This window comes from Necator americanus, chromosome III (genome assembly GCF_031761385.1).
Source record: "Necator americanus strain Aroian chromosome III, whole genome shotgun sequence".
Classification (NCBI taxonomy): Eukaryota; Metazoa; Nematoda; class Chromadorea; order Rhabditida; family Ancylostomatidae; genus Necator; species Necator americanus.
In genome coordinates, this window is record NC_087373.1 from 7,524,743 (window position 1) to 7,552,552 (window position 27,810).

Genomic DNA, 27,810 nt, shown 5'->3' on the forward strand with positions numbered 1-27,810 from the left:
ATCAATGGTTAGCATTGTCAAATTTCGAATGATACACAAAACGAATGAATTTGCAAATATCAGCAGTCGGTGACGGGTGCGCACGCGTTTAACGGAGGGGCTACGACCGTTGATTCTGTCGGACTACGACGAGTTCGTCGTCGTTTCGCATAAGCTCATGCCAGTTATTCTGACGGCTTCGCCCCGCCTATCGATTTCGGCACGTTTTCTCTCACCCGCGGCGACCGACGTCGGCGGCGGCGGCTGCCCGAACGCAGCGCCACCCCCGCCGGCGGCGGCGGTTGATGGCTCCGTGCTCCGTGATCCACCGGGGATTCCAGAATCTTCTGGTGGTTGCTTCATTCGTAAAGGATTTTGGCGGAGATAAAAGTACTGTGCGTATCAAAATACGCGTCAAACAAAGTACATTTCCATCTATCCGGCCCGGGGCCCGTGCACTGCAGCAGTAACTCGTTCAATCATTTCCCGCCGGAGCGAGGCGAGTGCTTAGCATCGCTGCGTTTAGAGGCTCCAATTTTCTCGCCTTCACTCGAACGATTCAACTGGGACCCCTACGGACGAAAGCGAACGAATTAGCTATTGTTAGGAGCGGGGGGGGGGGGATTTTTGCAGGATATCCTCTACGTTAGTACAGTTTTAAAGGCTTAGCGGACACTCATTTAAACTACCCGGTTCCATTTTCGTTGTTGTAAATAAAAGTAAAATAACCTAAAAATAATGAATAAATAAAAATTAGATAAAAAAATAGAAGTAAAATAACCTAAAAATAATGAATAAATAAAAGTTAGATAAAGAGGTAAAGATATGAGATAGGTATAGATTATTGACCTTGTCAAATCCATAATTCATTTTTCTATTCTTTCCCAAGTAAATAAGTAAGTAAGTAGGTATTCTTTTCTAACTTTTTAACTTTAATCTTTTTAGATTTTTAACCTTGGTTGAGATTTTAAACTAGGTTTTTTTTCTATTCTAACTGGAAAATTAACTCAAGAAGTCCCATTTCATAATTATTTTCATAGATAATTAATGAAAATTTTCTTTCCAGATGACTTAGAGACCTCAGAATTAATTATGCATTAATTATGCATAGCAAACTTAAGTAGAGAATAACGCATCGAAGCTACTCGAATGCGAACGGGAATAATGCTTCATGGATTAGAATGGAGATATACCCTAAATCTATGTTGCGTTAGATCTCAGGATCCAAGAATTATTGGAACTGGATTATAAGCCTAAGGAATTAAGACTGATTATGACAGATGCAAATAAAAGCTTCATGGCCAAGATTCTGAGCTAAGGACAACACTCACTGTGATCAAAAGTTTCAGAGCGGCTTTCTTTGGTTCTGGCATTGAGTTTATCCTTAAAATATGTGTAAATCCTACTGTATTAAAGCATTGGTTGTTATTACACTATAAAATTGTGTAAGAATAACGTCATTCTCACTCTTCTCGAAAACATATGTGGATCGAGTAGTATGTAGGTCCCATCTTGATTTTTGTTTTTGTTCCTGTCGCATTTCTAGGTGTGTTCATTTAAAGGCATCACCTCACGAATCTGAAGTGGTTCGGATTTCAGGTGAAGTATAGAGCATAGTAGATTATGGAGAGAAGGATGATTCCGACCATTTCTTCGTAATTGCCATAAAAGGCGGCCTGGAAGATGCGGCGTGTGCACACAGCTGGCGCGCTCCAATCGAACTCGTTGTAGAAAGTAGCGTGCCGGACCTCTCGAAGCCGAATCTTCCTGGCAGTTTTTTTTACGGCAATGAGGAAGAAATGGACGGAATCACCTTTCTCTTCTTAGTCTACGATTCCGTATACGAATACTCCACCTGAAATCCATACCACTTCAGATTCGTGGAGTGATGCCTTTAATTTCGAGAAATATTAGCATGCAGCAGAAATTTTTCGAATTGATCCCAATATTTGCTTTTGTTCCACTCGCATTTTTAGGTGTGTTAATTTAAGGAAATATTAGCATGGAGCAGAAATTTTTCGAATTGACCACAAAAAATGAAATAGCCATAAAAAAAGGAAAAATCAGTGTCGAAACGAAATTCGACGTTTCAATTTTGGCGCGAATGGACGAGTTTACAACGTTTCCGTTCATGACGTGCACATGTTAGCACATGTTCATGCTTGTTGATCAGTTGAGTACGTGTTGTAAAGCGTTTCATTACCTTGTGCACTTGTGTGGGTCAAAGTTGCGTGGTCCCGTAGGGAAATTTCCAGAAATAGGATAAGTGGGCGGAGTTCGTCCCATTTCGGCACCATGAGTTCGGTAATTATCATTTTATCTGCATTATCGTAGTAGTAGTAGATCAAGGTTCGAGTAAATTTCGGAAAAAAACTGGATTTGATGATTATAGAGTCGGTGCTATTGGTCAAAATTGTCTTTCCATAAGGAAGTCCCGAGAAATATGGATAGGTGGGGGGAATTGATCCCATTTCAGCACTACGAGCACAGTAATTATTTCGTTATACCCATAATCCTAGTAATCCTAGTAGTAGTAGATCAAAGTTCATGTAAATTTCGAAAAAAAGTTGGATTTGATGATCATAACGTCAGGGCTATTTTGTTTATAACGTTTTTCTGAACGTTCTTCATGTGAAGTTTTTCTTTCTTAGAAGGTTATTAGCGAAAAGTTCTGCTGTGTGCAATTTCCACTGTATCAAAATTGACGATTGATGAATGTTTTATTTCTAGAAGAAATCCGTATCAGTAAAAAACTTCAGAGTATCCATATGATCCAAAAAATCGTTCAGCGATTTTGTGATCATGAATGAGTTCACCGCATTGATAATATCGAGAGGTTTTCTTGTGTGTTTCTCGAAAATATCATGAACGTTTTATAGGATACCCGGAATATTTTATAGGATATCTGGAATATTTCATAAGATATCCGGTGTCGTGAAAATTGAAAACATCAAAATTTGTCACAACAAATACAGTACGAGTAAGTTGATGTTTCTTTCACGTAATACTAATAAGAGGAATTTTTGAGAAATTGGACCTTCAAATGTCTATCTCAGTCCTTGTTCTGCCTATCCTCAGATATTTTTCCTGTAAAAGCGCAGATTCCCGCCAACTTGGAGAAAATAAGGATTTGAAAAGAAATATTAATGGTTCTTTAGACGTACTTCAACGTAATTTATGAAACATTTTGAAAATCACATCATACTTTTAATTTTTGAATTCAGTGTATAACTTTTGAAATAGTTTTGTGAAGTATTATTGCGAAATGTCAGATCTGATTTGAAATAAATGTAAACTAATTTTTCTCTTTAATAGATTTAGATGGAAAATAATTCTCACACTCTATAAAAACAACAAAACTATTAAAAAGATAATGATTGTATCGATTTATTGTTGATTTTAGTATAGTGGTCGATTTTAGATCTATATACGTATATCTACCGGAAAAGCAGATCACATAGTCTGAAAATTTCTGGATTTTTTGGAATCCTGATGGAAAAAATCAGGCTACCGCGTAGAAATCAGCGCAGATGAGTATAACTGTGCATATATTTGAAAAAAAAAACTGCTAGAAAAGTTTTAAATTAAAGCGAGATGAAATACAAAAAGTCGAAAATGAAAGCTATATGATCAATGATGTGATACGAAAATTTCCGGGATTTTTAACTGTACATCTGTAGTAATCAGTGGCTGGAAAAATCCAGTTTTAAGATGCGAAAGAGGTTTCTTTGTGTTTTGTGCTGTTTGCTAAGATTAGCTGAGTTCTTTGGGTTCTTTCCGCAAAACAAGTTGCTCCGTGTCGGTCGTTGTTGGCGCGAGCTGAAAAGTGCGCCGGGTTTTTTTTTCCATTTCGCATCCACTTATTCGTGCTCACTGCTCGAATGTTTTTTTTCCCCATACTGATATCGGATTTCAGGCGAATTTTCCACCCGAAATGTACATGAAAGCACTTACGAGAGGAGTTGGGGAACAAGGTGTTCGGAGACCAGATATTCTCATCCAGAATGTTCCTTCTTTTTGCGTTGTTCGCCTGGATATTCTCGTTTGGAATTCAGACAGAATGCTTTAGACACAGAAAACATGGGCCCTTAGAGAATAATGTTATTGATTTCAAAATCTAACTATTGTGGAAGATATGGATTAATAATTTATTTATTTATTTATTTATTGAACGATATCACAATGTTACAATGTGTCGTTGCATGCTTTGTCTCCATCTGCTCACATCAGTAGTAGCGGTTCGCATCCATGTTTCTCCAAAGTCCGATACGAACGAATCTCTCCATCTTGTTTTTGGTCGGCCAACTTGTCGTTTCCAAATCCATGGTCTCCATTCGGTAATCATCTTCGTCCATCGGTTGTCCTTTGCAGTACACATTTTTCTGGCCCATGACCACTTTCTTTCAATCGCTCTAGCCCTGATATCTGGGAGTTTTGCAGTATTTTCCAGCCACAAGTTCGTACGATGCATAAGAAGAGTTACACCGAGCATTCTTCTCATTATTTGCCGTTGAGCTATCTGTAGCGCCTTGAGATCTTTGCTTCTTGTAGCCCAAGTTTCACAGCCGTAGAGGAGACAAGGTTCCACACATTCCACACATAGCAATAATAATAATAATAATAATAATAATAATAATAATAATAATAATAATAATAATAATAATAATAATAATAATAATAATAATAATAATAATAATAATAATAATAATAACTACATATACCATAAATAGGTTAGTTATTTCGATGCAATGTTCTCATACTAATTAATTAAACTAATTATTATTACATTAAAATTACTATTAACGTTTAAATTATTAGTAAAGTAATAGAATAGGAGAAGTTTTGAAAATGATTATTAATTAAAAATAATTATTAGTATTACTTAAAAATAATTATTGATTAGCGATGTTTGTTTATGATGCTCTAGGATTCTTTGGCTGTATTACTAGTGAAGAATCCGAGAAGCACTTCCGAGTACTTACATTGTTTCGGGATTTTCTGCATTTAAAATGGATGCAAGCGGCAACTCTCCGATCCAATGGATTCCAGGAAAAAAAGAAGATATCATTAACATTTTTCCCTGGTTTTTTTCGACCATTCCCAAGAAGTTCTGCGTGTTTTCACCTGCACAGCGGCAATTATTCATGTAAATGAGTCCTTTAGCACTTGCTGCACATACCTACATGCACGCGCGGAATTCCCCCCATTATTGTCCGGGCGGAGGCGCTCGCCGCCCGTGGCACTTGTTCAATTTTTTTTGATTATTCAAAACGGAACGAAGTAATGGCATCTGTGAGCGCCATATAACATTCGTACAATTTCCAGAAACATAACAAGGTCGGTAATAGCTGGGAGGAGGAAAATTATGTACTATGTCAATGTTCCTGAAAAAAAAAACCACCACGTGCTCTGACAATTGTTCACGACAAGTGCAAGGAAATGTCGCAAAAATCGAGCTCAGTTTGATGGAAAATGACAAAAAGTCTCAAAAATAACTAGTAGTACGGTAACGGAATTCGGCTAAATAGCCGGCTTTCAGCTACTATAAATCGCAAAAGATATCCGCATAAAGTTATGGTTACTGTAAAAAAAAAATAGAGAGGAAGAACTACCTCTTTTTGGAGCGAGTGTACGAGTCCAGCCCCTCAGTAAAAGTTCAAAATATACCGGAATTTTTATGAGCACCAATTTTGCATCGCCACAATACGCGATAGATCTTAGAGAAAAAACTGGTAACAAATCAAAAAATATTTTTAAAGAACTTTAAACAAAACTTTTCTCTAGGAACGTTTTAAAACTTTTTTTAAAAATAAAATAAGAAGAACGACATTTGGTTACATTTTATACTTTGCTTTTTTTTTTGTTTTTTAACGCTGTTCCTTCAGATGATTACCAAATTAGCATTCGAGTTATTTGCATAATATTTTTCTTTCTCTCTCTCTCTCTTCAGCGCTTAGAATCGTTCTTGCAGCACGCATCGCTGAAAAACAGGAAATTGATCGTTTAATTGGAAAAAAAAAAACTAACAAAAAACATCCAAATATTCCATAGAAAATTTGTTCGTGCGATCTTTTTTAATAATAGAAGCTTTTTGTAACATATTTATAATTTCAAATTGAGAAGTTCTCAGTGATTCACGTAAGTAAAACGTCCAAATAAATCTGTTGACCGGTGGTTTTTGAGGGAGTGTTCCTTTTTCATCATTAATTTCTTTAAAAAAAGAGGCTATACTAAACTTATATTATTACTGGAGTAAATTTTAGTCTCACAAATACAAAACAAAATGGGATGGTTTGAAACACCTTTCTGGAATTAACGTGATCTTTCCGGAGAAAACAAAAAAAAAGACGATGCCGTTACGGGATGTTGGGTCCTTGTCCTCAGTTCTTCTTCATCCAGCAGAAGTAATTAATTTTTGCGCTTGAACGATTTATCCCGTATCGTATACAATACTTGAATAAGATGTCCTGGAAATACCGTCAAATTGCTGGAACATCCGTAATTTGTCTGGAAAAAACCTCTGTGGAAGAGATAGTTGGGAAGAGATTCCCGCGAAAAAAAAAATCCAACATCATCACGATCAGAATTCGGCAGCCATGAGTTTTTTTTCAGGACCTTTTCCAGAAAAATCAAACCTAGTCAAAGAAATCTGAATATGGCATATGTGGCTACAAGCATTGCGTTGACTTTTCTTCACTTCTGCGCCTTTTTTTCTCTTTTTTGTCGTTCTTTTTTATAGATTAATTTTTTTTTCACAATCTTTGGCTTTTTTACTGGTTCTAAAAGACCAAATGAATTTTTCAGAATTCGCGAGGAAGATGGGAACTTTTTTTTTGTAAAACTATAGAATTCGCTACTTCCTTTTCTTATATTTTGCGTATGTGTACGGTGAATTTAAAGAAATTGTGCTAATACGGATAAATACGAGAAATGTTTTGTATTCTGCAGTAGCACAACCGCTCTACAATAGATTTGCTGTGGAAAAAAGCCGCCGTTCTACCGCGAATCTACTTTTGATCTACCATTATGTTCTACCGAAAATCATTAGTCGATCCTTCGACGGTAGCAGTTCATCTCAGGATGTTCCCTTAAATATCCCGCGGTATCAGGCTAATACGTCATCTGCATACGTTATTACTCTCCATGAAAATTTTATCCGGGGAATTTTCCAGAAATATCAATCTTATGTGTGTGTGAGCTGATCTCCTTCTCTTCCCTGATTTTTCTTCTCTTATTTTGTAGAAATATGGAGTAGAGTAGTTTTTAATGGATCCTTCTGCCCTTTTAGTGAGTTTGATTCCAGAATTCCTACGAAAAAAAATATGAAAATTGTTTGAAAATGAAAAACAGATCCTGGATCTATAAAAGTAAGCTATGAGAAGTTAAATTAGCATCTACTGTGATTTTCAGTGAAAATGTAAATTTCCACCTGCAGGTTTCGCAGGTTTTTCCTAATTGTTATTTTTTTCAAGGATATATCGAGCTTCCTGGTTTTTGTCACGGTTTTTATCACTTCTGAGTGTCAATAACTTACAATTTCAACAATTTGGTGGTATCAATTCGTGTTTATTCTTTCGTAAGACTAATTTGTTTGCGCTTGTTTGCACCTGGTGTTCAGCTGTCATTTTTTCTTTTTTTTTTCGATAGAGTTTGCACACATTGCAATTTTCTATAAGACTAATTAATTCTGATTATATGGTGGGTCACATGTGCAGCAACTGTTGTTAGATAAAAGTAATCTGATGTCAATGTACGTATCACATGACCTAAACTCCAATCACTCAACTGAGAACCTTCTGTAAACTTCATCTTAAAAAAGAAAATAAATCGTTTGATTGATTTTTCCTTGCCAAAGCTCTAGAACTAACTTTTCTCATCGCACAATGGCAGTCATTCTATTGACACACGGCTGTCAATAGAGCGATACGGTTTGGTTGGGGGAAAGAAAATCCTGTAGAGAATTTTGCTGATATCTGTATAACGTAGTTCAGGATCAGTATGGAAGAGTATGAAGATCGCATATCATTTGTTAGTTCTTTTTTCTTATCAAAAATAATTTTTTCCTATTGCTGGCTTGAGATCAATATGTATATGGATCAATATAATAGATCTATGAGCTGGTGGTTGCTGCTCGGTTATTTATATTATTTGGTAGTTTATCTAACCAATGATTTAAGTTATTTAATTAATTAAATGAGTTTAATTAATTAAATAACGACAACAAGCATGAGGCGGATGTAGTGTAGCGGTTAGAGGTTCCGCTTCCTTCACGATCGATCGGAGGTTCGAATCCGCCCTAGTGCTCACCAAGCCTTTCATCCCTTCCGGGTCGATAAATTGGTGCCAGACTTGTCTGGGAGGATAAAAGCACTGACTTGACACATCGGCTGGCCACCGCAAGTCATTGTGGAGGCCAGTTACACGTTCGTAAACCTCAAGCGATTTTGAATTGAAGTGAACGTGGTGGCGCGGGTCCCAAGCGGATTGATACGCCACAAGCTTTATTCTTTTATCTTTTAAAACCAATGGTAGGTCAACGAAGTCCAATGAGATCCCACAAATATAAAACATTCATCCGCTTCAGATATATTGATTTCTTCTACTAGTGTTCGTGCACGTGTTATTTAATTCCATATCTTTATTTATTGTGAATTTTTGAGCCAGTGTGGAATTGGCATATTTTTTGGTATCATCTTTAAGAAGCCAATTTTTCTAGATTCTAGGATAAAGCACAAGATGCGTTTGTTTACATAGGATTACGGTATCCCGTAAGAAAAAATGTAGTTGTCAGCTCTAGAATATATTTAATGTTGTCTCAATTTTCTTGCAGGATGTGTCTTTTTCTGAAGAGGACGTTTCCAGTTTTCCCAAATCCACTTTGTCCTCCAGGGGAAAAAATTGACTTGCACTTTTGAAAAGCATTTCAACTGCATCTTAAAAAAGTCACATTTTGTGACTCCAGCCAATAGAATGTCCAGAAAGAGTACTCTGAGAGGGTTTTGACATCCGGAAAGTACACCATCTAGTGGGAATTTCTGTGTAGTGAAAACGAATAAATTAGTATTTGAAAAATTGCTCGAAGGCATTGTACACGACGTAAAAACGCGAATCCGCGTTTTTTTTGGCGAAGAATTACCGCACTTACTGTACTCACAATCTGCGCAATCAAATACTGTTGCGCGCAAATTTCTGTTGAATTCCAGGAACCCTATAAGGTAAATTTGCTATGAAATGAGCATGATATACAGTATGATAGCGTTCATATTAAGAAACTAAGAAATATCCAGCTTCTCTCGGCACACGCGTTTTAGTTCCACTGCCCGATCTTGGTTTTTCTGGAAGTTTTTTTTACTTGAAGACGAGGATACAGAATGGTGATAAATAATATGCAATTGCATAAGCGGTTGCGCTCGAAACGATGCATTGAAGCACGTAGCGGTGGGACCTTTGCTGGCACCACCCAGCGCTCCAGTTCACAATGGTCCCACCACGACCACAACCGCTACGCTTCTCCGCGTCGCTTCCGCCGCACACGCCTACGTGTACCGTCCTTCATGTCATTTTGATCCTGCTACACCTATACAACAACAGTCGCTTAGAATATTGCTCATATAATAATATTGAAACGCAAATATTTTGCAATGAAAAAGTTGAACTAAAATAAATGGCGGCATGTAGCGGAGCATTTCCACAAATACCCAGTTTTAGTTTCAAAAAGTTTCAGTAATTGATTTAGCAATTTGATTAATTGATTAAGTGATTGTTGCATCCACTGGGCCGGACTACTTAAAGACATCACCTCACGAATCTGAAGTGGTACGGTTTAGTTTCTAGGATAAACTTTTCATCCCTCAATTTGTCTTTATCTGCTGAAGTTACCCTGTCGTTAAAAAAAATCTCTATTGAGGTCTAGGAATTTCTAGAATTTTTTCACAGTTGCGTACTATTGCGCAAACCGTGGAGCCAACTTTTCTTCGATAAATTGGATAAAGAATAAAATATCTGGGGTTAGTCAATCCGCTTGGGATCCACAATGCAGATTGACTAACACATGCGCGTCTGCTTTTTCAAGGAGAAATTTGTTTCCACATTTCAAACATTTTGCTGGAGAGGGGGAATATTGGCGTTGTGCCTAATTCATTTAATTTGACTCTAGCTGTAAGTCAAAATTAAGAACAATTCGAGAAATTTCTATGGTATTTGACGTTATAGGTTGCTGAAGTAGTCAACACAACGCTGAACAGCTGTTTTTAAAGGACAAAGAATAAAGTTTCTGGCATTAATCAATCCGCTTGGGATGCGCCTCCACGTTCACTTCAATTCAGGATTACTTGAGGTTCACGGACGTGTAACTGGCCCCGTACAATGACTTGCGGGGGCTAGCCGATGTGTCAAGTGAGTGTCTTTATCCTCCAAGACACGTCTGGTACCAATTTATCGACCTCGGAAGGACGAAAGGCTTGGTGAGCACTAGGACGGACTCGAACCTCCGATCGAACGTGCAGGAAGCGGAACCTCTAACCGCTACACCACACCCTCCTCAACAGGTGTTTTTATTCGCATAAATGACGAGATGAACTCTAATTTTATGAAATTGAGCGAGAACGCTTACAAATAAGAGCCGAACACAAAACATGTAGAAATAATAAGCGAATGACTAAATACAAGGGAAAAAAAACAGGCCACGCCCAAATAATATAATAATGAACTGCTGTAACGCTGCGTACCTGTTCATTCTGACCCATATAAGCGTCCTCCGTGGGGGGAATTTGTGGACAATGAGCAAAGATACGAGATTAGAGCTACTACATTGATCTATGGAGCATTCACTTAACTCCTGGCAATACCGTTGAAATCTAAACCAATAAGATCATAACAAATCATTTTAAAAAATCGTAAATAAAATTTAAAATAAAATTCATGTAAAATATGCATAAAATTCCCACCATAATAAATTCAAAGAAGCTGAAGTCACATGAAATTTTCAAAATAACTCTTGCCTTATTTTCTGTATTGTCCTCTAGCCAACAAGTTAGAACTGGGTAGTTAATGATTTGCATTTTTTTTTATTTTCTTAGTGCAAGTCATGTCTGCCCTCCAATTACGTTGAAGAATCACTAGGGAGATTTTTTTTCGGTTTTTCATGTATGAATATTCATCAACGACTATGCAAAGGACGATTGCGTCTTTCCGTCGGCGATGACAAATGACGGACATTTTCCTTGTACTAATAAAAAGGGGAAAAACGTACAAGAGAAACGAATAATTCACTTTTTAAACAATAACAGTTAAAGAGAAAATAGAAGAAAATTACAGAGGTTTTTTTTGATATTTAGAAAGCATTCTGAGGAGTTTATGGTGGTTATTAGAGTAGATATAACGTAAAAAAAGTTTATTGAAATAACTAGTAAATCTTATAGAAAAATAAACGATTACTGTTCTCACTTATGTGCTCGTACTTCAATTTCATTTTTTCATCTCCTTCTACCTTCTTTGCTCATCGTTTTCTTACTACCTTTTTCAGAATATTATTATTTATTTATTTAATATTTTTTTAGAATAAAACTATTTATTTCGTATTATGTTCCTAGTTTCATTATTTTTTCATTTATTATCCTTATTTCTGTATGTTATTCTAGTTCATATTTTATCAATCCTTTCAAAATTTTCTCCATCTTCTTCTTTTGACCATTGCTGCCAGGATCTGAATTCTCAGATTGTTCGAGCCGCTTTGTCTCGAGTGAGCATACATTTTATGTGTCTGACGGGAACTGGGATAGAGGTAGGCGACGATAGATTCTTGTGCGCTGAGGGATGTATTGGAACATCACATTTCCAAAAAAGAACCGGAAAGAAAACCTCAGTTATTTTCATGCAGCTTAAGAACTATTTTAAGTTTAAGAATCGATAAGAAGAACAAAACGTTTTGTTCATTGAGAATTTGTCATGTGTCTCCTTATCTTTTTCTTATTTATCTCCCTTTTTTTTACTTCAGTCATTTTCTTTTTTCCCATCAGCTTCCACCATCTCCGTTTGCGTCATAGTCTTTCCATCGCTCAAAGAAAATCAAAGAATCCGGGCGAAAGCGATGTTAACGTATTGGAAAAATGAAGAAGTTCACTTTAAGAAAAGTTTTAAGCGCGATTGCAAATATGTACCAGAAAATTCGTGTGATGTGATTTTATTCCATCGTTAAGTGAAATTTGTGATTTTACCCGGAAATTTTTGCAACTGATATATTGTTCTTTTAATAGAACTTCTAAACATTGCTCCTCAGGATTGAAACTTTTACGCCATTTTTTTTTTTGCGGAATATACATTGGTCCTTTATTTCTGTAATATACATTAGTCCTTTATTTCTGTAGGATTAGAAGTGACAATTGGAATATTTTTTTTTGAAAAAGTTGATCTTCAATATAAAAGAATGTATGCGGAGCATTTTCTTTAACTAATTTTCTTTAAAACCGAAACTATTAATGAAATAATTTATTGCTAGCAAAAAGGGGCTTTTCGTATCTACACGTATCTGTAGTGAAACGTGTACGTTGACGCTAGAATCCTATTATATGACACGATTGGAGTTGGATTGAGATTGCTGGTGAGAATGTAATTCAACAAATCGTTGCAGCATATCCTGAAAGGAAATTCCTTTAGAATTAACAATGAGTACAAGATAAAGTAGAATCCCGAAGAAAGTCCCGTGTTCCCCGCTTTGCGTTCCCCGGTCCTGTGTCTCTATTAGACGAGTCGACAGTAAATAAACGAGCGATAGAGCGCTCCGGCTAGTGCGGTCTCCTGATTCAAAATTCACTAGTTTATACAGGTAAGACCTGTTTTCAATCTTGTTTAATCATGCAAAAACGTGTCTGATGAAAGAAAATTGACTGCTGCCAAGAAAAAACACGTTTAGAAATTGGTTAACATGTACTGTATGTGGTCGTTCACGCCATATTGCACCAAAAACCAAAATTTCCTTAAAGCAGCAGATTTCATGTTTAGTTTATATGAATTTTATTTTCTATGACCTTATTGGTTTAGATTTCATCAGTATTGTTAGGATTTAGCTACCGTACTTATGTGGACTTAAAGAACCGCGACGCGAATCGGATTTGCGATCTTAATGCGTAGCGGTCAGTCCCAGTAACTGAGTGCAAATAAGTATTTCCCTGTCTTACCTAGCATTTGTAATCCTCTTATCGGCTTTGATTTTTGGTTCAATCGAGTTAAGTCGGCAACCAACTTGACATTTTGGATCTTTTATATATGTGACCCGAACTTGTACCTTTTTTCCTGCGGGTGCCTGCAAATAATCATATTTTAATAAAGTAAATAAGGTGAGCAACTGCACTAAACTCGTAAAAATCGACCGTACTGTAACTTCTTACACTTATCCAATGATTACAGAGTAAATACTGGTCCCGAGCTGTAGTCACTGAGGCGTTCCCGAACGTAAACTGTTGCACTTTCCAGAGAGCAGTCGCATTAAGCGTTGCACCACAACCAGACGGCTATAAATATACTGTCCTTTGGTTGTGAGAAATTATGCATGAAAAAGCATTAAAACCCGAAAAATTAATGTTTATATCAGGTTTTGCGCGATTCCCTATTTAAAAAATAATGTAAAGTAATATCACTGGCATACCAATCCACTTGGGATGCGCCAACGCGTTTCACTGTAATTCGTAATCGATGAGGTTCTGGAAGTTCTTTTCGTGTTGGCCTATACAGTGACTTGCGGGAGCCAGCCGATCACCAAGTTAGTGTTTTTATCCTACGAGACAAGTCTGGTACCAATTCATCGACCTCAGAGGGATGAATGGCTTAGTTTGCACCAGAGCGGTTTCGAACCATCGACCGTGTGGCGACAACGGACCTCTAACCGGCTGCGCCACACCCGCCCCAACTGCTTATTATTGAACACTTATTACTGAATATACTTTATCTCGAATTACATATTACTGTTATTGTCACTTATTACTCACTATTACTTATTATTTATAACTTATCACTTACTACGTTACTTACTGCTTCTTTAAATGGTTATTTTGCGCTCATTAGCAGTCTGTCGCTGTGTCTACCAGAAAAAAAATCGGAAACTCCAATCAATGATCGCTAGAACTGGGAAAAATTGAAAAATTGAAAAAAAGTTCTATGTGTTGTCAACGAGTGTAAACTTCTAAAATCTTAACTACTCCAATCAGTGAACTTTTTTTTAATTTGTTTTTTATTATATTATATTATGCTTTTTACTTTCAACTATTTTTTCATAACCTAAATTTTTCCTTTGCAGCTAAAATCTCTTCCGCAGCTCTTTCTACAGCACTGAAAATTTCACGAGAAACAGCGAATATTACTATGTACTGCGCGAAAGAACACTTGTTCATTAAAGAATTTTCTTTTCAAAATTCAAAATCTCAAAATTTTTTATGCATCCTTGAGCGGGTTTGCCACAGCCGGTAAGAGGTCCCCCGCTATGTCTGGACGATCGACGGTGATCTTGATCGATGGTTCGAAGCCACCGTAAAGCCAACTAGGCCTTTCTTCCCTGCGGGATCGATAAATTTGTACTGGATTTGTCTGAGAGGATAAAAAAAAATACTGGCTTGATACGTGGGCTAGCCGCGCGCAAGTCATCCCTGTACAAGATAGTTCTACGCGTTCGTAAACCTCAAACGATCCTGAACGTTGACGAGAACGCGATGGTGAATCCCAAGCGGATTGATCACCGCCAGATGTTTGATCCTTCATCGTTTTTTTTTGTGCATTCTCCAGAAAGATCTTCTGTGAACTCTGGAAAAATAGCTCACCCTCTGCTTGCAGAGATTTCCAGCGTATCCGGATGGGCAGTTACAAACGCCACAATTTGTTGGATTTGGCTCTCCTCCATTAGTGCACGCAGCGGGTGCAACTTTACATTGATCTGTAACAGTTATTCCGTCAGTAATTAATATTGGATGTAAAAAATAAATTTAAAAAACAAAAAAAATAGTAGTAAAAAGTAATACATGTTTAGTTTCTGTGAAAAAAAATAACACAAATACATCTCACCAATGCATTTGTAATGATCATTGATTGTTTTGATATCGTAGAAAGAGATCACTCGTGTGCCGAGAGTGCGCAAAAAACGTCCTTCAAGAGGAATCATCGAGTTAGCGCCAGCAGTAGCAAATCTGAAAATTTGTTTGTTTCTCATCGAAATATTAGTGAATGAGATTTGCTGAAGTGTGACAGAGGAAGTGACAAAAGAGAAAGACTTTTTTTAAAATTGATTTCTTTCATTTCTTCCTAATTGCCGTAAAAAACGGCCCAGAAGATACGCCCTCAAGCGTTTTGGCACGCTATTTTCTACAATGAGTTCGATTGGAGCGAATCTTCCGGGCCGGTTTTACGGCAGTTAGGAGAAAAATAGACGGAATCATCCTCCTCTCCCTAATCTACGACCCCGTAGAGGAACTCTCCATCTGAAATCTGTACCAGCCCCAGATTCGTGGGGTGATGCCTTTAACCCTACTATACGTTAACACCATCGTTCAAATAGCCCCTATACTTAAACTAAAAAAAGTTAGATCAGAATATACTCACGTATTCGACCCGTAATGCATATCACTTCCATACTCGTACGGCGTATAGTTTATGACTTGATCGGAGGGTACTTTTACAAAGTTCCCATGCATGTCTTCCTGTAAACAAACCCTTCAAGATTGTCAACATTAACATTATATTATCGGAGACATGAGTAATCAAGGTCCCTCAATTTCACAGTAGCAGTAGCATAGTATAAAATAGTGTGCACAATTTAGCAACAATAGTCTGTTAAAAGGCATCACATCGCGAAATTGGCGTCGTATAGAAACCCTGGGGAAAACGTGGAGTTTTGATTGTAGATCACGGAAACGAGCTCAAATTCTCCTAATCACCCGCTGAAAAAAGACAGCGTGGGAAACGGTGTTTGCTCCTACAAGGTACGTGAGAACGCCCCATACTTGTGCACGTGCAGCGTCCACGAGCGCGCCGTCAAAGATCGCTGAGGTCTGCCTACCTACATTCATTCGTTCGAGTGAAATCAACGAATATGCTGCTAAGGGGATCGAATAGTGTACAAGGGGACACCTTTTAATGTACCTGGCAAGAGGAAATCCGTTTTTATGTTTTTTTGAAAAAAGCGATTAAGAATAATTGAGTATCTCCATGCCTATACTCGTATTTCTCAAACCTTCTATTTTCCCATAGGATTAACAATTATAGTTGGATCAAAACGACATGAAGCACGGTGCAGTTGCGTAAGCGGCTAGGCTCGAAGCGGCGCGGTGGAGCGTAGCGGTTGGGAGGTCGTGTAGGGGTCCTCGTTATCGGCACCCATCTCTGAATATCGTCATGGGCCCACCTCGACCCCAACCGCTACGCTCCACCGCACCGCTTCGAGCCTAGCCGCTGAAAGACAGCATACCACGAGTCTGGGGTGGTACAGATTTCAGGTGGAGTATCCGTATACGGGGTCGTAGATTATGGAGACCGGGATGGTTCCGTCCATTTCTTTCTAATTGCCGTAAAAAACGGCCCGGAAGATGCGGCGCGTGTACAAGGCTGGCGCGCTCCAATAGAACTCGTTGTGGAAAATAGCGCGTCGGGACGCTCGAAGGCGTATCTTCCGGGCCGTTTTTTTTTTACGGAAATTAGGAAGAAATGAACGGAACCAGGCACCTTTCCATAATCTACAACCAAGTATGGGCATAATCCAGCTGAAACCCGCACCACCCCAGATTCGTGGGATGATGCCTTTAAGGAACTGTCCATGCTTCATCGTTTCTACCCGACCATATGTCAGTCTTTTGCTACGCTGACTTTAAGAAGCCTGAAATTAAGTACATAAGAAGGCTGCAAGTTCTGCATTATCTGACAAAACTGGAGCCTCTTCATATCACTGAAAAACACCCGTTTACCTCTGCTTCAGATCAGTAAGAGGTTGAGACATACAACTATTTCTCGATTCATGAATAAGTCCACACTTCGGGGGAAAAAAAAACTCCCTTACCGGTACATTTGTCAAATTAACAGTTATGTAACTGTCACGATCATCACGCATTTGCATATGCCATACTCCTAAGGAGTGAATGAATTCGTGTCCGGTGAGACCTATCTGTAAATAAAAGCCATAATCTTTGTTTTCTACAGGGTTTTTCTTTCCTAACACCTACCTCACCACACCAATTCGCCAATGATAAATCTTGGACTCCGCCCACCATACCAACACTTGAATAACATCCGGATCCATTAAATACGCGAATTCGATTCACTGCGGTCTCACTTTGAACGAATTTAATACATGTGCGAGATTGTAGGAAATTTAATGACAATTTAGTGATATAACGACGTCGTTCATCTGAAATTAATCACGTACACAGTTTAATGACGTCCTACTGATAAGAATTTTTCATTGCATAAAACAATGAAAACATCTCCAAGCGCTCCTCAGTTTTTTTTGAGTAATAAAAGAAAATTGTCAGTATATTTCTATTGAACAAAGCTGATGTAATTTTTTTGAACATAAAAAAGTACGGTGTAACTTTTTTGAATGTAATCTTGGTCTCTTTTTTGATCTCCCCCTTAGTAAAATGCATGTAGATTATTTCAAATAAAAAATTGAAATTTGAAGAATAGGACGAAAATATCATCTTAATGCAGAAGTTAAGGGCAGTATACCAGGAATCTGGGGTGGTACGGATTTAACGTGGAGTATCCGTATACGGAGTCGTCGATTACGGAGACCGCGGTGGTTCCGCTCATCTCTCCCGGAATCACTGCAAGAAGCCGGCCCCTGAATGCTGTTTTGTACGATGCCTTCTGTTGCAGCGCGCCACCCTTGCACGCTTGGCGTCCCTTACCGCCTATCGGGGCAGTACGAATTGATTTTCGACGAATGGCAGGGCGGAGGCGGTGCAAGAGGTGGAGCACTGCAATAGATGGCGTCATACAAAACCGCATTCTGGAGGCGGCTGTTTACAGTGATGAAGGAAGAGATGAGCGGAACCACCCCCGTCTCCATAATCAACGACTCCGTATACGGATACTCCACCTAAAATCCGCACCACCCCAGATTCGTGGTATGCTGCCTCTAACATTGAACATATGAGGCTGAGAGAAGAATTAGGCAATATATCCAGTATAATGTAACTATCAATGGTTCCTTTTATTCCTTTTATAGTAGGGTCAAAACGACATGAAGCAGGTACGCAATTGCGGCCTGTCTCGAGGCGCTAAGCGTGGAGCGTAGCGGCCAGGATCGTTGTGAAACCGTTGCTGGGACCACCCATCGCTGCACTTTCCGACAGTCCCACCTCGAATCCAACTGCTGCCTCCACTGTGCTGTTTCGAGCTCGTACGCAAATGCACCTCAGCTACACTCGTGATTCATGTCGTGTTGACCCGACTGTGGTACCGAATGAAGAAATCCAGAACAATCTCAAGTTTTTCAAATATTTTCCTCATTAAGAGAGCTGTAATTTACAGTTGATAACGAATGCTTTCAACAAAGTGACGGCTATGACTCATCAGTGGGGCGGAGCAAAAGAGACGTGTGTCAAGCAGAGAAAGAGTGCGTTGCGGCGAACGTGTCGCGCTCGCACGGATGAACATATTTGATGCGGACTATGTGCACCGTGAAAAGGTAACATTTCCCTTGAAAATCTAAATTTCATACCTAAAGCAGGATCGAAGTAGTAGTAGACGGTATTATCGGGCCATAGAGTAGCATATTTCGCCACTTGACGTTTCGTACGTGTGTTTGTATTTGTTGAGATACTTTTTTCAAGCAAATCCAATTGTTCCCTGCAGAGTAGATTTTGTTGGTTAGTTAATTTTTCAACACCAAGCAAATGACTATCCAGAAACTCTGCGACTCACTCGGATAAATTAATGTCCGCTTCAAAAAGGTATTCAGCAGCACCTCCTTTCACGTTAATCTCTTCTATCCCGGACTCACTATTTAGTTCTGAAGCTGCTTCAGAAGAATTCTAAATGACTCTTTTTGGACAATAATAAAATGTTTTCCCTTAAAAGAATAAGAAAAAGGTATTTCTAGATATAGACGAAAAATATGCGGTGTACAACTAATGAATGCTAATTACCTTTGCTCCGGATGAAGCGACTGCTTTTTTTCTGTTACCGAAGTACAATGCGGAAAGATTTTGTAGTCTAGCTTTCCGCTGCTCGAGAGTCTTGCCACGAAGACCCTGAAAAGAACTTTATTCCATTTTATTCAATTTTATTCCACTTTTTAATTGCAGTTTCTTTACCGAATCCGCTCAACCAAAATGATGCGACTCGTCAATGGTGAAGGAAGAGAGGCTACTTCCACTGACCACAGATCATAGGCCCAGTTTCACAGCCTTACGATACTCCCTGGAGCTCGAAGCTCGAGCTTTCTCGTACCGTAGACTCGCCGCGACAGCTCCATTGAGTATGTCCCGAAGTCTTGTGCGGTTGCGTACGCGATCACGTATCAGCGGCGCGGCAGAGCCAACGGTTGCGATCGATCCGCCTACGCAACTGCACCAGACTTTAAGTCGTTGTTACTATACTAATACTTCTTTTTACTATACCATTGCTGTAGAACTACCATCGCATAATATATCTCCCTTAAAACTGTCGAATCTTAGCGCTCGTTTTCCTTCTGAGACTAATCCATTTAGGATAACGTGAGAAAAATTCCAAACTCTATATCGCTTACCTTTTCTAAGGACTTCTTCGTTTCCGTCGACAACGAAACAGCGCTACAAGCCAGAAGAGCGAGAAGAAGGAAAACCAAGCAAAGTTTGAGACACATCAAATCTACAAAATATCGGTGTTGATTAGATTTGTCGTAATAGTTCCATGGACATCTTTTACATCTGCTTGTGTCATCTATGGTATCTCCAGACAATCCATTTCATTTTCTTATTCATTCAATTCATTTGAATAAAAAGAACTGATTTATATTGATTTCGATCAATAACGAAAGTTTTAATCATTCAAGAATCAGAGTTACAAATTTCGAGTCTGTTTATGCAACAGTCTCTTGTTATAGTCGGGGTCAAGATGACATGAAGCTCGGTGCAATTGCGTAAGGGGGCGCGTTCGAATCGAATCGGGATGGAGCCAGCGGTTCGGATCCGGGTAGAACCACCGGCAGGTGCATCCGTGAGCAGAACTCTCATTTTTCCCCTCGATCCTAGCCGCCACGCTCCATCGCACCGCTTCGTGAGCAGTCGCTTACGCAATCACACCGAGTTTAAGGTCATTTTGACCTTTATCTATTTGAAAAAAAAACCTCTGCAGACCGAAAATATTGCGGCTCTAACCAATACTGTTTTTTTTTCTTAATATTGGTTTTTTTAAAGAGAATAACGCTGATCATCTCAGAGACGAAACCTTCAAAAACGGGATTGGGCTCTTGTGATGTTTCAGGTATCTCTCGCGCAGAAATGTGATCTATTCAAATTGAATTTTCCTTATTACTATATCACTATTACCATTTCTCACTCTCACTATTATTAAGAATGAAATTTTTCTTCTATATTAGTTACTATATCACTATTACTTTTTTTCTTACTCTATGTTTACTTCTTGAGACATTAATGAGTAAAAATTCATTGTGATGATTCTATAGACTAAACAGAAAAGAAAATGAAAATGAAGAGGAATTGTGTGGAAACCTAAGGAAAAGTGATGATCAGTGAACGAAAAAAACCTACTCAACTATTAAACTACGCACGAGATGTGCACTTATATAAGCAAACACCTCATTAAAATAATACGAGCGTATGTACTCGGTGAACCCTCGAAAATCCCCTCAAAGCGTATTACAATTTCAATGGCGAGAGGTCATCTCGTGCGTGTGTGAAGTGTTAAAAACCAAAAAATCAAAATGTTTGAATAAGCAGCCATACCAAAAAAAGATCCAATGTGAGTGATAAGATTTGTTTCGAGAGAATAAATTATCAGAAGAGAATTCCACCACAGAGACATCCTATGGGATTTTTCCCCAACATTAAACAGGTATCAACAGGGAAAATGAGGTAGGTTTGAAATGATTTTTCTTAAACATCTGATCTGATCATAGCTATGCTTTTATCAAGTTTATTCATAAGAACACCCAGAGAATTGTCAGAAAAGTTAGAACAATGGAATTTCAAAGGTTTTTTTAGGGCATCAACCCACGAATCTGAGGTGGTACGGACTTCAGGTGGAGTACTCGTATACGGGATAGTAGATTATGGAGAGAAGGGTGATTCCGTCGATTTCTTCCTAATTACCGTAAAAAACGACCTGGAAGATGCGGCGTGTGCACACGACTGGCGCGATCCAATCGAACTCTTTGTAGAAAATAGCGCGCCGCATCTTCCGGACCGTTTTTTTACGGCGATTAGGAAGAAATAGCCGGAATCACCCCGTCTCCATAATCTACGATCCCGTATACGAATACTCCACGTGAAATCCGTACCACCTCAGATTCGTGGGGTGATGCCTTTAAATGCCTTGCTTTTCTCATGATCATTGTTCAGACGCAGTTTTCCTCACAGACGGATGGAATTTTTGCGTGATAAATGTTATGAATTATAACCGTAGAATAATTTTACAAAAAATTAAAAATTGCAAATCTGAAATGAGAAGTTGACGTAATGCAAAGAGGATAAAGCCCTAGGTAGTATATTAAATCTCTTTATTATATTATAAATTATTGTTATTGATTAATTGGTAAGAGGTGCGCTGTTGCCGCCCGGTCGATGGTTCAAAACCGAACTGGTGCCAACCAAGTCCTTCATCCTTCCATGTTCGATAAATTGGTACCAGACTTGTATGGGAGGATGAAAACACTGACTTGATCATCGGCTGGACCCCGCAAGCCATTGTTTGGGCCAGCATGCGTTCCAAGAATCTCAACGATAGCGAATTTCAGTAAAACACTCCTACATACTTGGCTCATCCCAAGTGGATTAATACGTTAGGGACTCTTTTATTATTGATTATTGATTGACTTTAATTTATCATTACTATTATCTTCCCATTATATTCGAAATAACTTTATGAATACAAGTTTCAGTTTTCCTTCACTCCAAATGTAGATCAATGGTGATTATTGTTAACTCTGAATAATTCCCGTGCAGTCAACACAAACAACTACAATAAGCAAGGTCAGCATGTTTGATTTGTAGTGCAATATCGCGTCAACGGATTACGTACAAAGCGCTACGATTTTCAACCGCTCAAAAGTGGTTAGCACTTTGTCATAGCGACGTAGATAGTGGCTTCCAAACCAAAGGAGCAAGGTAAAATAGGGTCCTGCCGCGTAGACGTCTACTGTAGATCGGCCGAGGTAGGCTCGCAGTTACTTGCGAGCGGTTGGAAACCAGACCGATTCGTACGTCGATCACTTACGCGATATCGCAGCATAAATAAAAACTTGCTGAACGGATCAACTTTCTATGGGAACTGCGATAAAGATGTACTGTACGATGACACTGTGTGATGAATTGTAGATTTGGACTGTATTGTATGAAGCTTGCTGTGGATCTCTTAGACAGACAACCTCACAATGAATCGATGAGATCACGAAAAACAGTCGTTAGCCACTACTGGGTTTTCTGAGCATCATCGCGTCTGCTCCACTACTTTAAAGGCATCACCCTACGAATCTGAGGTGGTACGGATTTCAGGTGGAGTATTATATATACGGGATCGTAGATTGTGGAGACGGGGTAATTCCGGCTATTTCTTCCTAGTTGCCGTAAAACAGGGTCTGGAAGATATGGCTTCGAGCGTCCCGTCGCGCTATTTTCTAAAACGAGTTCGATTGGAGCGCGCCAGCCCTGTGCACGCGCCGCATCTTCCGGGCCGTTTTTTTACGGCAGTCAGGAAGAAATGGACGAAATCACCCACCTTTCCATAATCTACGATCCCGTATACGAATACTCCACCTGAAATCCGCACCGCCTCAGATTCGTGAGTTGATGCCTTTAATCCTAGAGCCAGGATGATCTTCTTCATACCTCATGCGAATCCCAGAAGCTTCTTTCAGTTCCTTCGACTGTCTCTATTTCTCTTTTTTTGTTATCCAGTTACTGTATTGCTCATTGTTGTTTTTACTATATTTTCCAGCACTTTTGGGCAATCATTGTTCTTTTTACCTCTTTTCTTTCTGTACTAATTTTCTGGATCTAATTGAGCCTAATAAAAAATTATTCCTGATTTTGGTCCAACAAGAAACCTTTTATTTTCTTATGAATAAATTTTATTAAAATAGACTGTATTTCTTCATTTAAATTCACATTCACACGGAAAATTACATCGATATAATATAATATAAGATAATATAATATAATAAGGATTATGCCTCAATTATGGAAACCAATACTGAGTTCGGATCGAGATACAGCGAAAATTAAATTATGCGAACAAATAGTTCAACCCAGAAGAACAAGCACGAATCCATCGCGAATCTAAAAATGCAGAACAAACAACAATATCTTAACGGCTTACTATCGAGATCCACAAAACATAAATTTCTGGAACGTTTTTTGAAAGGAGCGCTTTTTAGTCGGCGGCGGACATGGAAGAACCACCGATGAAGAGTCATGATAAAAAGCGGAAGATTTCCTGGATAGACCAATCTCTAAGCAATTATGGTCTTGCGTAGAATTTTTAATCGCAGAATTCAAAGTGCCGTAGCGACGAGATGTTCTACAGCATTCGGGGATCAGTTTTCGCAACGAATCAAGCGGTTTTCGTTTTCTTGTTCGTGGACGTACGGGTACGGGCAGCGAAGTGAGTGAGACGCCATCCTGTAAACAATTATCAGAAAAAATAAATAATTGTAGCAATGATTTCTATTTTATGGGAAGTGTCACGTGTAATTTCTTTTTTGTAATTAGAGTCCTAGCCAAACATTTTGAAATTCACTCAAAAAATAAGCGTGACGTAAAAATTCTCTCCCACTAATTCTGTGGAACAAACATAAGCAATGATTCAGCGCTTCAGCGATAGCGGTGATAAGGGGTTGTGGGGGCGTCACTGGTCATGTGAAGTCTGGAACATTTATGATTTTCGGCACTGCAGTTTTGATTAGAATTCCGAAATGCAGAGTTGAAGGATGCTCCAGGAAACTTCTGAAAGTAGTTTCAGGCATTCAAGTATTTTTACAGCTCATAAAAGGGCCATCATGGAAGAAAACGTTATTGGCAAATCTACAATTTATATTTTGAAAAATTGCAAAAAGCAGAAATTATTCCTAAAAAAATTATAGCGCTAAAAGCTTATGAAAACTTCTTTGGACTGTAACTGTAACCGTACAGCTTTTACAAATTAATAGGAGCAGGTTCTTCTGATGGATAAGAGATTTGAACCGGCTCAACGTAGATATTAGACAAGAGGGGATAATTTGAATCAGCTTACTGTAGACTACTGTAGATATTAGACGAGAGGAAATATAGTCTGGGTCAAGTGTGTTCAACCGAGAGAGCGCGACGCGTCCGCCGAAATTCAGCTTCCGCTCGTCCTGCTCTGCTCGTTCTCTGTTCGTTGAAAATCTTCGGCGGCGTTTATATTTTCTTTAAAATAAAAAGAAATATTTAGCAAAGTTTTGGGTGAAGGTCAATTTAGTGGGGTTGGGCTCAGTAGTCTAGTACAACCATGACAATTATTTTAATTTAAAATGTTCACTTCCGATTTGGATCTATTTTTAAAGTTTTTTTTTGAAATTGAAGTCTTTAGGAGATTCACTTTGCAAATCATACATGAAGTAGAAGAATCAGATTGTGTTTCTATTCTTATCCCATTCAAACGTTTCACTCCAGCCCCATTTTATAAACTCGTATTAAACTTTTTTCTCAACGTATTTGATTATGTAAATCAAACGTAAATAATACTTTAAATTAGCAATCGGGACGAGCCAGGACGATTTGCTGTTGAATGCAAAACAGCTCGAAAGCAAATTTCTAAATTTCTTTAAGGGATTTTCCAAGATTTTTCTACTTTCGCGGTACGATAGTTCCCTCTCCTATGAGACTTTAATGTTTCTTGAGCAATTTTCCTCAAAAGACGAGAGGAAATATAGTAAATATAGGAAATTCATGGTTAGAGAAGTACTTTTTGAATAATAAACTAATAAAATGTTATCCACAAAAAACCTCAAATCTTACCGAGTCATCAAGCTCCCTTAGTTCTTGAATGTCAACAAATCCAACTGAATTCGCATCAAAATCACTATGTGGCACGTTACGGGCGCACGGAAATAAGTGATACTCATCGATACACTTTGTTGCTACCTGGAATTTTTGTAGAAATAAATGTAGGTTAATCTGAAAATTCCCAATGAAGAGAATTTTTCACTGGTTCAGATATTGTCACTGACTTGGCAAATTAAATACAATATTCCAATTCGTGGTGATGCATATTACCAAAAATATAATATAGTTAAAATATCAATGATATGATATACATTTACAGTAGTAGCAGCAGTACAACTACAACAAGATATGTTCTTTATTAATAGTTTAGTATATCAATACTGTTGATTGTAAAATCAGTACCATATCGGTTTTTTCTAATGAAATTAACTCTTCCCTTTTCCTAATTTTATCCAAATACTCTCACAAGTGGTGGTCCGCTAACATCACGATTTCGTGGCTATCAAGGTGAGCGCTAGCTTGCTTTTCTGACGTTGCTTTTAAATAATCTGTTTGCTAAATCATATCTTGTGGGATGACGAGGCGTTTGAGAGAGTAGATTACACGTGTCTTTGATTTTTCCAGGCTCTGAAGAAGGCGACGACGCCGAAACGTTAGCCAGAATAAAGATCAATAACAATCTTTTTTGTTCAGCTTAAGAAAGTAGTACACAATCAAACTCTACGATGCCAAGATTCAAAGAAGGTCGAACTTGGAACTTATCCAAATACCACTTTTCCTGGGAACAAGTATAGGGATAATCCGAAATTAAGTCTAGAAGGAGATGAAATAGGTTTTTCTGAAATTCCGGTGACTTTATCTAGTGCTTAGTAGGACGTAGACTGTCACGTTCCCGGGTTCTAGTCTCGTAAATCCAGTTCCGAAGGGTCATTGATGTGTGGATTCCGAGAGGGTCCCTGACTCTGGAGTCCTAACACCCCAGGGTAGCGATGTATGCGGAGTTTGAAGTGTATTCGCACTAGGTTATGGTAGCTACTAGGCGTGCGTATGGCATTGATGGTTCACGCTTTACCTCCCAGAGACAATCAGGCCACCGCCATGCTTTCTTGTGTTTAACCTTTACTCTGGCCCCGTGTCGGTTCGTACACTAGGCTCTGGGACTTGCTCGACGTCGCTGGCCACCACCCAGCAGGCGCTCGAGATCGGGCTCCTCGGGCCCCTCCATAATACAACATATATTACCTATAGATATGGATTGGTTGGCAACTCTCTTCGCTCCTATGTACTCGACCGCATACAGTACACCCTGAGTTATTACTCAGTCTTCATCCGACTCTACACATATATAGATACTACGATAGAAAAGGCGTCAGGACCAAACCAACCTTTCACTACGGGCCAAGCTCGCGGCAGCTCCTCTTGTTCTTACTCTGGCTGACGGTACTGCTCGAGAGTTGCACTTTTTGTTCATTTGGTTTATTTCCGATCTGCTTCCCCGTTCCGCTCGCTGACCCAATAACGGGTCCAATGAATGACGAAACGCGAAACTGCGGCTTTTAAAGAGGTGAAAGTGCGCGCAATGTAGGAGCAGTGAAGGACCTGGTCATGTCCGCGTACGCGTCCTTTAGATGTAGTGGTAAAAGAATCGCGTGGAATCCGCGACATAGACATAGAAGTTAAGCATAGCAAAAACAGCTAACATAAAAATGATTATTCCACAAAATAGAGGTTTTTTTTATGGTTATCAACGGATTACTATAGGCAATAAAGGATAAAGGCAAAATTTCTGGCGTCAATCAATCCGCTTGGGATGAGTTACGACGTTCACTTCAATTCAGAATCGTTTGAGGTTTGCGAACGTTTAACTGGCCCATACAATGACTTGCGGTGGCTAGCCGATGTGTCAAGTCAGTGTTTTTATCCTGGTAGCAATTTATCGACCCCAGAGAGATGAAAGGCTTGATGAGCAGTAGGGCGGCTTCGAACATCCGATCGATCGTGCAGGAAGCGAAACCTCTAACCGCTACACTACACCCGCCCACTGTAGGCAATACTTTATTAAATGAATCTATGGATTATTATTTAGGTCTGGAACGAGAGGAAAAAGTATCCAGAACCCACAGAGGAGATCTCTTCAATCTATGAGCAGCAACAATATTGGAGCGTTGTTGTCACAATGTCAATTTGAAATGACAGTTCTTGCATGACTTTTATCTCGAATTTTCTGCGTCCTACAGTGGCAAATGGATAGTTTTTGTGATCGTTCTAGAAGTTCACAAATGCATTTACAACAAAGAACAATCATTCGGTGACCTCAGGGCTTGAATGAAAAGATAAAGGATTGCGATATCGCTTATTTTCCTTATGAATCGAAACAAATAATAGTTTGAGGCTCAGGGTGACCATAGGACAAATCTATACCTGTTGATGAGAAGAAGCTCTCGATGATGAAGGTTCGAAATGACACTGAGATGTGCTTGTGGTGCAGTAGAGCCGTGGCGGAAGCGGAGGTGGAACATCCCTACAATAGAGGTCGTCGTCAGCTACTAGCGAATACACATGTTTCAGAGGAATGAGCAAAAAAAAACAAATTTGAAAAAACTCACAAAAGCGGCTGATTTCGAACACCAACAGCGTCGAATCCGGTCATAGCGGATAGTGATGACTGCAT

General features: G+C 38.9%; 2 protein-coding genes across 5 annotated transcripts; both read right to left on the reverse strand.

The window, feature by feature from the left end:
* Positions 1-123: 123 nt before the first annotated feature.
* Positions 124-342, reverse strand: RB195_008870 (uncharacterized protein; the record flags this gene model as incomplete). The annotated part of the gene is made up of 1 exon (XM_064195586.1): positions 124-342. The coding sequence occupies one exon, from the start codon at positions 340-342 to the stop codon at positions 124-126; it is 219 nt and encodes a 72-aa protein (XP_064046731.1).
* Positions 343-4,156: 3,814 nt separating this feature from the next.
* Positions 4,157-27,810, reverse strand: RB195_008871 (uncharacterized protein; the record flags this gene model as incomplete). 4 transcript variants are annotated; one of them, XM_064195590.1, is made up of 17 exons in its annotated part: positions 4,157-4,690; positions 12,553-12,613; positions 13,155-13,279; positions 13,365-13,487; positions 14,787-14,899; positions 15,028-15,149; positions 15,562-15,659; positions 17,012-17,116; positions 17,175-17,359; positions 18,677-18,804; positions 18,880-18,989; positions 19,104-19,208; positions 19,706-19,806; positions 23,621-23,795; positions 25,152-25,277; positions 27,561-27,660; positions 27,746-27,810. In XM_064195590.1, the coding sequence occupies 17 exons, from the start codon at positions 27,808-27,810 to the stop codon at positions 4,157-4,159; spliced, it is 2,376 nt and encodes a 791-aa protein (XP_064046732.1). The 4 variants fall into 4 exon arrangements, with proteins under 4 accessions (XP_064046732.1, XP_064046733.1, XP_064046734.1 ...); XM_064195588.1 differs by lacking the exons at positions 4,157-4,690; positions 23,621-23,795; positions 25,152-25,277; positions 27,561-27,660; positions 27,746-27,810 and having other exon boundaries at positions 12,496-12,613; positions 19,706-19,801; XM_064195589.1 differs by lacking the exons at positions 4,157-4,690; positions 12,553-12,613; positions 13,155-13,279; ... (8 more) ...; positions 19,104-19,208; positions 19,706-19,806 and having other exon boundaries at positions 23,493-23,795.